Source organism: Asparagus officinalis, chromosome 5 (assembly GCF_001876935.1).
Source record: "Asparagus officinalis chromosome 5, Aspof.V1, whole genome shotgun sequence".
Classification (NCBI taxonomy): Eukaryota; Viridiplantae; Streptophyta; class Magnoliopsida; order Asparagales; family Asparagaceae; genus Asparagus; species Asparagus officinalis.
In genome coordinates, this window is record NC_033798.1 from 107,934,319 (window position 1) to 107,947,154 (window position 12,836).

Here is a 12,836-nt window from a genome sequence, read left to right on the forward strand (position 1 = left end):
TTTTAAATTGCGGATAGTTAGAACTTGTTTAGAAATTAACAAAAAATTAATGAATAGAATTTTCTACTTTTTTATGAATATGAATTTCTAGTAATGAGTATGAATAACTTTAATTTAATAAGAATTCTTGGGAAGATAGAATTAGTTGGATACATGTTGTTGATGTTATATAATCACACAAATAAACTGATAGGGACTAGGTTGATTAGGGGGCCGCTAACTTTTCCGGATATCTGGTATGGAGTCTACATGTTCTTCTCTGTATGTGTAGCAACTCGTAAGAGGGCATGGTCTAATTCCCTTGTTGTTCCTTCGACGATCAAGTTAGCAAGGTACTTGAGTGGGGGATAAATGGCGAAGTCTAGTAGTTCTTAAGCGCAGTGGAATGGAGAAAAATGTAGAGAAATTGCTTACCTTCGTGTTGGAAATAATTTTCCTTTTATGGTCATGAAGGAGGGGTATTTTGGTCTCTTCGGCCTACTCTGGGTTAGCGGCTGAGTCAGCGTCAATTTTACAGGTGTCGGCTGTGGAGTGGTCACAGAAGAGCGCGACCACTTTAGCATTAATGAGATGGGATATGCGGCATGCAAAACCGGTGTGATCCGATGTGTCATAAATAGTGCTGGGATGGAGAAATGATGGTGCATGTCAAGCATTTAATGTGATGTCGAAGCGCTGTCAACGGGGAGCTCGAGGCCGCAGTCGCCTTTTGACTTGTATTGAGGGGTGTCGAGAGGTAACGCCTTTCAAGTCGGCTCTCGTGAGATGCCAGCCAAATAACCAGTTCAGTAGCTTGCGACGAGTCATTTTTGACGAGAGAACAGACAAGTACAACCTTCCGAGTCGACCCAGCGAGATGTTAACTCGACGAGTCGGCTAAATCGGGCCCCTAACTGTCCCAAGTGTCGAGTCGACTGAATTAGGAGTAATGGGGGATACCTGCCTGTTGTTGACAAGAGATCACAATTTGACGACTGAAATCACCATAACACATGTCATTTTTTAATAGGATGGAAAATTAGTTCCACTATTTGATCTCTTTTAATATCAATTTTGGTTGAAGTTTTACCTTTAAATTATTTGAATATATTAGGAAAAATTAGAAATTAATATCAAAACGAATTAAGGATAAAATTGATCATGGAAATTTTTTCTCAAACTCGCTCTTTTATAAGGAGTATGATATGATATAAGGAGTATGATATGATATGATATAATATAATAAGATGATATGATTTCTTTCATCTATTTCTCAATGCCAATTCTTACATCTAAAAGCTACCTACACATCCTGCCTGGGTCTGTTGGAGCTTAGCCATATCGTATATCCATCAATCAAAATATATACAAGAGAGTCGGGTGCGGATCTCTGCAGAAAGCAAGACCCGAACCCGATTCACCAATGGAGAAAAGCAAAAACCCCTCTCAAAAACCCTAGCTCTCCACTCGTGAACACCAGAGGGAAACTCTAACAATGGCTTCTCGCTTGCGTTCAATCTCGAGGCCCGCTCTCTCTTTCATGAAATCGTCAGCGAAGAAGCCAACCAATCCATTCTCATCTTCGTCGTCTCCTCTCCAGTCTCGCCCTCTTCAATTCTCAAGGCAAGAAAACCCCAACACTCCCCCATGAAATGAACTTAGATCTCACTTTCTAATTAATTTTGTTTCCAGGGTTTCGCGAGGAATTGCGTCGTTGGAATCGATGCTGCCCTTCCACAGCGCGGTGTCGTCAGCTCGTCTGACGTCGAGATTGGGGATCGATTCAGCGGGCGGATCGAGGTCGCTATCTCAGGGTACGCTCTGCAGTTCGAACCCAGGGGTCTGATTCAAAATGTTCTTTATTGTTTCGTTACAGTAAGCAGCTGCTTCTCTGTTCTTTATTTCATGTGTGATTAGTATTTGGATCAGTCAATTCTGCTTGTTTTTGGGTTTGTTGAACAAAAAAAAAAATAATGATGAGAGGATATAATTTTAGCATTACTGTTGAGTTCGAATTGTAAGACCTACTACCACTTCACTAGTCATGGACAACTGTATCTCCTTGATTAAAAATTGAACCATTTTTTTATTTATTACAAGATGGGTTTATGTGTTTTTGATCCTTCTGAGATAGTGAAATTATTTGATTGTGCTAGTCAAGGTTTTAAATGTCGGATGTCGTGTTCATGTTGGACGGCTGAAATTCATGTCGGATAGCGAAAATCGGGGATATGTCGGGGACATGAAAACAATATTGGATTTCTCTATCGGTTTGTGTGCATATGTGTAATATAAATATCATAAATGAAATCTAAACATACTTAATAAAGTTTATTGTCTAACCATAAAAAAAGTAAATAACTTATGATGCTTAGAGTTGATGTTGAAGAAAAGAGACGAGAAAAGAGGAGTTCGATATTGGCAGTTAAGGAGAGGGAAGATCACCCAATGTTGATGAGGAAGGAACAGCTCAAACAAGAGACCGATGAGATGTCGAAGGAGAGAGAGAAGAGAAGCGACAGAAATGACTTCGGCCTTTTTTCCATTTTCTCTAACTGATCGGGTTTTATCTTTGGAAGCAACATTAAGACAATCATGAATTTAAACACAAACGTGATTAGACAAACATAACCAAAAAAAAATTAATCAATTTTTCAAACTAAAAAATAGCCTGACATATCCGACATTGTCCCCTGATATATCCGCCCGACATATCTGACATGTCCCCCGATATATCCAACATGAACCCTAAAAACGTAATATGTCAATACGCATTGAAAAGCTCCATATCGTGTTGGTTGGCCCATAAATCCGACATGTCGACCGATATTTAAAACGCTGGTGTTAGCTCAATGACTTCACGTAAGAGAGGAGCCTAAATTATCAGTTTGGTATATTTTGTTGACCCTAATTACCTTCGTATATTTTCTTATTTCGATGACGATAAAGTATATAAAGTGGGACACATGACAAGAAGGCCTATTTTTTGGCCGGAGCATTTTTTTATGATTAAGTGTGACATATGACTCGTCACGTAATGCTGATGTGTCTTTTTACGTGGCAGGTAGTTGGGCTCATTCATTTGAGCTGAGTAGGGGTATTTCTTGAAATTAGGGCTCAAAGGGATGATTATCAAATTGGGTGTTCTTCCTTTGAATGGTAAAACCGGGTTAGGAAATCTCTACATTTTGGGGAAGAATCATTATCTCCCTATCATGAACAAGTAATATAAGGAAAAGAGTGAAGGGGGGAATTTGGAGATTTTTTCCATAACGGATAGCTAAATTCCCCGCTTAACATTTGTCACATAAGCTTAATTAACCTATGTAAAGCGCATTGATGAGTCATGTAAGGTGGTCTTGCCAGAAATTTTGCTCCAGCCCAAAAATTAGGTCTTGTGATTACCGAGCCCTATTTTATATACATTATCGTTGACGGTGTAAGAAAATATACTAACTTGGTTTAGGGCCTACAAAATGTACTAATCTGGTAATTTAGCCTAAGAGAATATAATATAGCAAATAGTCCTACCTGAGGTGGATGATATAAGTTCAAACTATTTGTTGAATAACCACTGTTATAAATAGCGATAAATAGCCCCGTAATAGCGGCGCTAATAGCGTTAGCGGTTCCTTCCCGCGACGCTATCGTCCGCTACGCTATCGCCTGCTATGCTATCGCGTAATAGCGTGACATATTGTTGAATATGTCTGTTCGCAAAAGCGGACAATAATGTGTCATAACGGTAAATAGTGAGCGATTGCATTCGAAATTTACTTTTTGATTGCTATTTAAAAGCGATTTGAGGCTTATTTTTTTAAAATTAAACTCAACCATTGACCATTGTATTCCATCGTCTCCTGCGATTTTCAACATACTCCCGTCACCTCTCATAGCCTCTGGCACCTACCTTGATACTTCCTCTCACCTCCTTCACCGTGAGCTCCTCTTAGGACAGTCCTGTCACCGCTAAGGTTTTAAATATCGGATATCGGGGAAATATCGGATGGCCAAAATTCATATCGGATTGCGGATATCGAGGAAATATCGGGGATATGTGGTAAATATCGGAATGCCATAATGAATGTTTGCATACATAGTATAATGCATTAAAATGTAATCTCAACATATGTAATGAAATTTAAGCATACAAATATGAATAATATATGTTTAGGATCACTAATCAACCTTCTAACATATGTAATGAAATTTAAGCATACAAATATGAATAATATATGTTTAGGATCACTAATCAACCTTCTAAAACAAACAAAAGTACAAAGCAACGTTACAACATTCGATCTGTTTTTTTTAGGGCAAAATGTCATTTGATATAATGGGAAAATCTTGATATCTCGCCTTTTTAGGGCAAAATGTCATTTGATATAATGGGAAAATCTTGATATCTCGCCCAAAAATTCCAAACACGGTATATTATTTTACAACAAGCTATATAAAAAGATATATTGGTCCACATATCGGCTAATATATCGGTCATATCGGGGATTTATCACTCAAAATAGCCAAAAAACGGTAAAGGATATTTAAAGACCATATCGGTTGCGGCAAGCCCTGTAAAAGGATATATCGGGGGATATATCGGGCCATGTTGGGGATATTTAAAACAATGGTCACCGCTAAGCTCTTTTTTTCGAAGACAATGACTTTTTGACTCCTCCAGTTATCTTCGGTATTACGTGATGGTTACATGCCTATTTCATGTTTAGGATCTCTTTAAATCAGTCAATATGTACTTTTAGATTTCTTAATTTTTTTAATTTTTTAGTATTTATACATATCTAAATTAGACCGCTATTTGACTTTGCGCTTTTTATTATTATTTTACCGTAATAACCCAAAATAGCCTTAGCGATGCCTCACTGCTACGCGACGCTATCCGCTATCGATAACCTTGTGAATAACTAAAATATACTTCGAGTTCTGAAATGTAGTGTGTTTGGGTTTCGTTTGATTGCTAGGTTGCCTTTATCTGTATGCTGCAGTATTGTGTTTTTTATTATTTGCATTACCAATTAGTTTAGATTAGGTATTACGGCTCGTGTGGCACATGAGAATTGAGTTAAGTGAGAATGGAATGAAGGTAGGAATGAAATGGAATTGATGTAGGAATGTAATGCTTATTCTCATTCTCATGTTTGGGTGCGATTAGAAAATTAAGTGAGAATATTTTTAAGAAGGGTATATCTAAAATTTATTTTATTATTTTCATTCCCACTTAAGTGGGAATATCAATTGCTTGATAACTTATTGGATTTGGGAACATCAATTCCCTCATTAAGTGAGTTGATGAGAAGTGAGAATAACATTTCTAACATTCGAAAACACATCATGTTTGGTAAGCATGAATGAGAAGTTGGAATTATATTCCATTGCCACTCATTCTCGTGTACCAAACGAGGCGATAGCATTGTTTTAAAAAACTTCCGCCTAGTCCGCTTAGGCGTACGTCTAGACCTAGACGGTACCTAGACCGTCTAACTAGCGCCTAGCGTCTAGACGGTATTTAGGCTGCCCACCGGTACCTAGACCGTCTAACTAGCGCCTAGCGTCTAGACGGTATTTAGGCTGCCCACCTAGATTTTACGAGTGTTTAGGGGAGCATTATCTGCTTACGCAGATTGCACCCTGTAGGCCTTGATTGTGATTTTGTGTCGTAGCCTACACGTCCTCCAAACTCCATTAACCTTCAAATATGAACATCTCCACTACCTCCTCTGACCTTCAGCAAAACCTCATCGACCACCACTTAAATGAAGAAAGAAAAAAAACGTCCAGAAATCACTTAGGCGCCCGCCTAGGTGACTAAGCGCTGGGCGCCAAGTCCGACGCCTAGAAGCGCCCAGCGTTTAATGTAACATTGGACGTTAGTGTTATTCTACAACAGATATGTGCTTTCCTGCTAGCTGTAGGTAGTGTTCTAAAAATGGATTATGTAGTTGTTTACTTTTGATGACCCTAATGCGGGCTAAAATCGCTTAGGTTTTAGGAAAAGCGACCATTATGAGGCGATTCGTATAATCGAGTGCTTTTTAGGCTTTTTAGTTTTGTGCCCATAAGCGCTTTTTTATGTGCCCACATAAAAAGTTTTTGCGAGCATTTTTTATTCTAAAATAACTTTTGGCTAAAATTTTTAAAGTCAAACCCTACATGCTTAGCCTCTTTTAAAAAAAAGCCCTAGTCCTAAACTCCTCATTGAAGTCGTTCTCTTCTCTTTCTCCTCTAATCATTCCCAAAATCGTAGCTTGTGAGTCATTTTGACATCTATTCTGACTCTCACTTACCTTCATTAGCACTCATTGATGATCTCTGACGAAGTGTTCAACGAAGTAGTCAATTTGTTTTGAGTTCACGAACTTTTAGTTTTAGTTTACACCTAATTATTAATTTTGATGTATGGATTAAAATTTTAAGTAGTTAACTAGTTATTGGTTGCTTAATTCGATGCTTGTTGCCTTTCTCTTGGAATATTTTATATTTTTCATGAATGTATGTATGCATGTGTTTATATATATACAAACCCGGAGCTGAACCAAAGACTGTGGGAGCCCTATTGAAACCTATCAGCCATCCGGGTATATATTTTGATGTATATGAATAATAAATAGATTTTTTTTGAAATAGATAAATTTAATTACCAAAATTGATTGAAAATGTTTTTATTTTAATTAGCAAAATCGATCACTTTTAGTCACGATAGTATGAAAATTGGCCGATTTTGGATAATGCAATTTTTAAAAAATATGGGACTAGTAGCCTTGTGTAATTAGTGTAGTAATTACTTTTTTAAATACAATTCGTAATTCCCCCCTTGTACCATGCTTCACCTCTTTCTGATTTCTATCTTTAGCATAGATATATTGTCAGTCATCAACTCCGACGCGCTTCATCTTGGCGCTTCATATCGTTCGTGATTGTATATCGTCCATCGTCATCAACTCCAGTGTTGCCCGTGATCTCAACATCACAAAGAGCACGAACGAGATCAGAACCAAAAGGATTGAAACTACGACATGTAGTGTTGAATCTTAATGGGTATGGATTCTTGTTGAGCACACTTCATCTTGGTGTCGAGGTCCGCATAAGAGTAGGTGAGCTCGACAACGGAGGGAGATCGGTAGCGAATATGGTGGGCAAAGGAGGAGGAAGCGAAGGGGATGGTGGTTGGCATGCGATTGAGGGGGAGGGGAGTGAGGCAGCAATGGGCTAAGGAGGGGAAATAGAGGAGGGTAGATTTTTCCCAATGTGGGAAGTACGGGATTACTAGTCCTACATTCTAAAATATTGCGATTAAGCTATAATTAGCCAACACTAATTACACAGGACCACTAGGGTCATGTTTTTTGTAAATTGCATTTTGCAAAATCAACAATTTTCAGCCAGCCGTGCTGACGTGATTATAAAGTGATCGATTTTGCTAATCTAAAATATTTTTGCTAATTAAAAAAATTCTCATAATAAAATATGTTAAGATACACATAATTCTGTGTAATCCAATTAATTATTCAATTAATCATTACTTGTCCTTGGACCTCACGCATAATAAAACCATGTTATTTAACTTTGGTTGTAGGAAATTCTTGTTTTGTCCTTTTGTATGTATGTATGTCCAATATATGCTTACATTTATAGTCGTGCCAATATATGCTTACATTTATAGTCGTGCTCAATAGCTTTTAAGTGCCTAAAGGATGTGCTTATTTTCTGCTTAAATAAATCTGATTGGTCAAGCGACTGGTTGGGGTTATGGAGTAATTTACTCAATAGAAACACACATAAAATCGATATTTCTGATTAAATATGCCTAATAGCTATGAGCATATGAAGTTATCTTCTTTATTAAGTTCCTTCATCCCGTTTCCGCGATCGAATAACAAGAGAAAGAAATGAGGATACAAGATAAATTTGAGCATGGAAGCTGGTTGAATGACAAAGCATCTTGTCTCTCACATTACTGGATAAGAAATTGATAGCTTGGTTGTAACTTGATTGTATTAGGCAAGCAATTAGTTGAATCATGGAGCAGTTTCTCCGTAAAGGACATAGAAAGTATCTTTTCTGATTTAATATGTCCAGTGGCACAAGTTTGAACTTATCTTCTACAACCGACTTACGTGCTCAAATAGCAAGAGAGCTAATCAGATACTACGTGATTATGATTAGTTTTGGAAAACAAATCCAACTTTACTTTCTTGATATTTAGGCAATAACTTCACTAGTTAAAGAGACAATTTTCCACTGCTTTTTATTGCACAAGAAAATCGAGGTACTTTGTGGTTATGATTAGTTTGGGAATAAAATCCAAGTTGGCATGCTTGATAATTGATATTTGGATCAATTGCCAGAGTCTTAAATTTTTTCTGGTCAATAGCTATTATGATCCAGGGTTTCTTCTTTTGATCCTTTTTTTGAAATTGTATTCTTTATTTCGTTGAATATTATTTAGATTTCCTTTCAAAGCTTGAATAATTTTGAATATTATCAAACCTTGTATCTTAAAAATCATTGCAGAAATCTTTAAATTTCCCAGTATAAGAAATATAAGAAACCTATTGTAATAGAAATCTATTGGTACATTGTCAAAGGTAGTGCTTGAGATGATGCATTGGACTTAGCTTTCCAATAATAAGGTTTATTACTATTTGCATTTTGAACCCTGTCCATGTTCTATAGTGTATCTACTTGGACAACCAGTTGAAAATTGCAAGTCTCTCCATTTTCTTAGCTTTATAATGCTTTTGTTTGGCTTTTTACAATTTCATGCAAATTAGAAAAAAAAAAATTATACTGTTAAATTTTTTACTTTTTCACTTACATGTCTATCAAATAAAGATTGGCGGTGCCTTTTCTATTGTCTTGAAATTTCATTCACCCTTCATTGTCAATCAAAGTACAGGATTGGATGATCCATATTAGTTGTTTGCATGGTGTCCATTTTATAGTACTAGTCTAAAGACTAAGAGGACTTATTGTCATATGTTTTCCTTTAAACCAATTTGAACGAAAGTTCGAGAGAAGGGTGCTATAATCATGGAACAGAAATGTGATTACTGGCACGAAATTGTTATTTTAATATAAAGTTATAAATGTTGAGAAGTTATGTTTATTGCTGACTTGCTGTGTCCTTAAATATTGTTTCAGATCATTTACAAAACCTGCTCGAAAACAAATTAAATCCAGTGGGCCCAACAATTGACACTAGAAAGGCTACGTAGATCATTAGTTAGGCTGACACATTATATTAGCAGGTTTGATCTCTGGATATTCCTTTGATGATTTGTTTATTACGACAACTTTTATTTGTGATATACATCCAATTTTTAGGGGAAAAACATTAGCTAATGCTTAAAGGAGCCTGATTATATATGTGAGAAACATTTTTACAAGATATACAGGTCATAGTTATGGAGAAACATTAACTGTGGCACCATGGGGCCTAAGTTATATGTGGGCGAAGCTTTTCTAAGCAACAAAATGAGTTAGCTGAGGAGAGGACTATTTATTTGTAATTTTCTAATCAAACTTTGTTTTGCATTCTTGCATCCCTTCCATAAACAATGACATCTCTTACTTGTTTCCTTGGTGAAAATAATTGTGTTATCTGCAAATCCGGCAGTGATAAAAACTAATGGTTTCGTGTGTAACTTTATTTGCTGTCAAGTATGATCTCTCTTGTTTGTGGGCTTCATTCAGTTTTACGTATCGACTATGTCTGGTAGATCTATGTTACTCTTGTTGGTACTTGTCCATGTTTTATTTGTGTGCTAATTGTATGGATATTAATTATGACTGATTGGTTATCTCGCATAAGTTTTGTATATCTCATCAACTTACTATTTTTTTTGCTTTTCCTGCCTTGACTTGCTGATTGATTGGTATTACAAACAAAGACTATTAGTAGAGAAAATGTCTTCAAAATATGTTCTTTATCATGTGAGCTGAGTTAATTTCCTTCATAATTCATTTTTATTTTCTTTTTTTCTTTTCATAAGAAAGGCACATATATGTACCAGCTTCCAAGGAGGGATGAACAACTTAATTGGGAAAGAAGCTTACATGAGGAAGTAATAACTCTTTGAGATGAACCCTCCAAACTTGAGGATAGAAGATAGAAAATCTGTATGCAGGTCACATTTAAAAAAAAATATGCATCCTAAAGTGGAATAAATTACTAAGTACTTTGTGAATGATATAGGGAAAAGGAATTCACACTCCATTTGGTTGGTGGAATAAATTACTAAATACTTTGTGAATGATATAGGGAAAAGGAGTTCACATTCCATTTGGTTGCCTGAATATTTATCACATTACTTGAAAATTTTCCAGGAGTAAATCATTGACGGTTTGTGTTTTTTTATCACAAATTTTAATTTTTATCAATTATTTATTATTAGTGTGACTGTGATGTGAACCCACAACCCTTCACGAGGAAATGCCATGCACTAACTGCTGTTCTATTCTCCTATTGCTTAAGCCAGTGGAATAGGATTCATGTAGCCGACTCCAAACACTTGGGGTAGAGGCTTTGTAGTTTGCCTATTTCTTTTTTTCATAGTATAATTATAGTTGTTTAAAAAAAGGCGTGTTGATAGAAAGAGAGCAATATTTCTATGCTCAAAGACAATGGACGGGACAGACTTTCTATCTGGGGTCACTTTGTGTGTTCGGTGTAGGGGCCATTTTTCCAAATATGGCAGATGTGGGCGTATATTCATGAAAACCCTTCAGAAAATATCAGCTGAGGTTCTACGATGGATAAGTCACAACAATGTTTTACCCATACATTCAGCCATTTCTTTCATATATTCACTTCATAGATCAATAACTTGGTGAGCGTATCAGCCCAAATTCACTGCACTTTCCTCCATTTGAATGATGCTTTGTCTACTGCTTTTTAAGGACTTAGCACCTTCTGATGAAATAATGCTTTATATTCATAACAAGACCTTGATATGTTTCTTCCTTTTTTTTCTCCCAGAGCTAGGTGTCTCTGTACCTCGATAAAATGCCAAGAGATTTAACGGACTTGAGAGCAATTTTGTGAGTGGCTGGATCCTAATGCAGACCTTTTCATTTCTTGTATGAACTACATTCTTATAGCCCGCTGTCTTGTATTAAGGTTACGTACCTTTGATGTTTCTCTTGCAAAGTTGAATTGTTGTGCAAACTAATTATTCATAAAAAACCATGAAAGGTTTTGTGTTCGGCACTCGTTCTTGTGATCAGAAATCACTTGTTCTGGTACATAGTTGATTCTTATTGCTATTACCCGACCTCTATTTGAATATGAGCATCTTAATCAATTTGGAAAACAATGGATCGTTGAAATGGATTGAAGTGATTTTTAGTTGCATTGTTATATTTTTGTCCTTTAATATTTATGCAGCTTCCTAAATTTGTTGCATCCTTTGCCGGATGTAGTTTATGTGCGGTTTTTTTTTCTTTTTAATTATTTTTTGTTGCCTAAAGTTTGCAAATGCATAAATGTTTAGAGGATCCCTATTATCAATTGGTTAGTTGCTTAATTAGTTCTGGTTCTTTCTTTTGATTGCTTCTGCATTAAAAAAGAAATTCGGTTGGATCCTCTCCAATATCGAAGGAAAGGGAGAGGTCGCTTCTTATTAATTAAAATAGTATGTTAATTATGGGATGATTGCATTCAAAATTTGACTGTCCGCATTCGAACCTGATTCCGCTTTGATCGTAGATGAGTAAATGCTTGACGGCGAGATTCATGCGTGAATTGATTATGGGCCCGCGACCTTAGGGCCTGTTTGTTTCGCAAAAAATTGCAGAAAGTGGGGGAAAGAAAATGAATTTTGATGTTTTTCTCTACTTTTTGAAGTTTGGTTCGTCAAAATTCGGAAAGGAAGTGAGGGAGAAAATGAGTTCACCATATTATTGGATGAGATGAGTAACTTTTGATGTTTTCCTTCACTTTCTTTATTTTTTGTTCTTTCTTGTATTTGGTTCATTCTTAAAACTAAGAAAACAAATGAGAGAAAATGAGTTGTTATTATATTATTGGATGATGTGATCCATACTTATGAAAATCAATTTTCTTATTTTTTTGGAGGAAATGGATGGAAGAAAATTTTAATGAGATGTGATGAGTTGTCACCATATTATTGAATGATGTGAGTAATTTTTAAAGATGGTAGAAAATAAAGAAAAGTTGGGTGATGTGAGTTAAATGAGTTGATTGATGTGACTCATTTTTTGTGTTTAGTTTATTTTTAAAAGTAAGAAATGAGATGTGATGGGATGAGTTGTCACAATATTATTGGGAGAAAGTGAAGGAAAGTGTGTTAAAGAAAGTGAGGGAAATTAAAAAAGTGGGGGAAAGTGAAAAAGTGAAGGAAAGTGAGTTTTGGATTCTGGGGGAAGCGAAACAAACAGGCCCTTAGAAGAAAGAACTGTCACCCTAGACCACCCAAAACTGTTAATTAGCTAATTAAGGTGATTATTCATTGAAAATCATGAAATATCCACATAACCTAGAAATCCAATCTTTTCTCTTTTGCTAAAATATATCAAAGAAAAATTATTAATTCTTATGGTTATTTCATAGAAACCAACTTTAAAATAGAGTCATTCTATAAAAACCACATTTGATTTTTAATATATACATAAATCACTTTTAGAGTGTTTTTTGTTGCAATCAACCACCTGGATGAGAGATGATCACTAATTGAGATTAGGTGATGTTAATTATCGAAAAATTTAACTGAAAAGTAGGTCTAGATGGTAGATTAACCCAAAAAAAAGTTACTTATGTATAAATTGAAAATAAAATTTGGTTTCTAAGGACTGACCATATTTTAAAGGTTGTTTCTACG

The 12,836-nt window shown here is 35.8% G+C and overlaps 1 protein-coding gene across 2 annotated transcripts; it reads left to right on the top strand.

Annotated features, from left to right (window-relative positions):
• Positions 1,379-11,265, top strand: LOC109840573. 2 transcript variants are annotated; one of them, XM_020409276.1, is made up of 3 exons: positions 1,379-1,602; positions 1,672-1,819; positions 10,976-11,265. In XM_020409276.1, exons 1-3 carry the CDS (start codon positions 1,475-1,477, stop codon positions 10,979-10,981), a joined length of 282 nt encoding a protein of 93 aa, XP_020264865.1. In that variant the 5' UTR covers positions 1,379-1,474; the 3' UTR covers positions 10,982-11,265. The 2 variants fall into 2 exon arrangements, with proteins under 2 accessions (XP_020264865.1, XP_020264866.1); XM_020409277.1 differs by having other exon boundaries at positions 1,381-1,602; positions 1,672-1,793; positions 10,976-11,208.

What these genes read in the sequence shown, in the direction of transcription:
- LOC109840573 (XM_020409276.1), top strand. Translation starts at nt 1,475, where the DNA reads ATGGCTTCTCGCTTGCGTTCAATCTCGAGGCCCGCTCTCTCTTTCATG. An exon ending in CGCCCTCTTCAATTCTCAAG is followed by an intron (nt 1,603 to 1,671) that starts GCAAGAAAACCC and finishes TTTTGTTTCCAG; the next exon opens with GGTTTCGCGAGGAATTGCGT.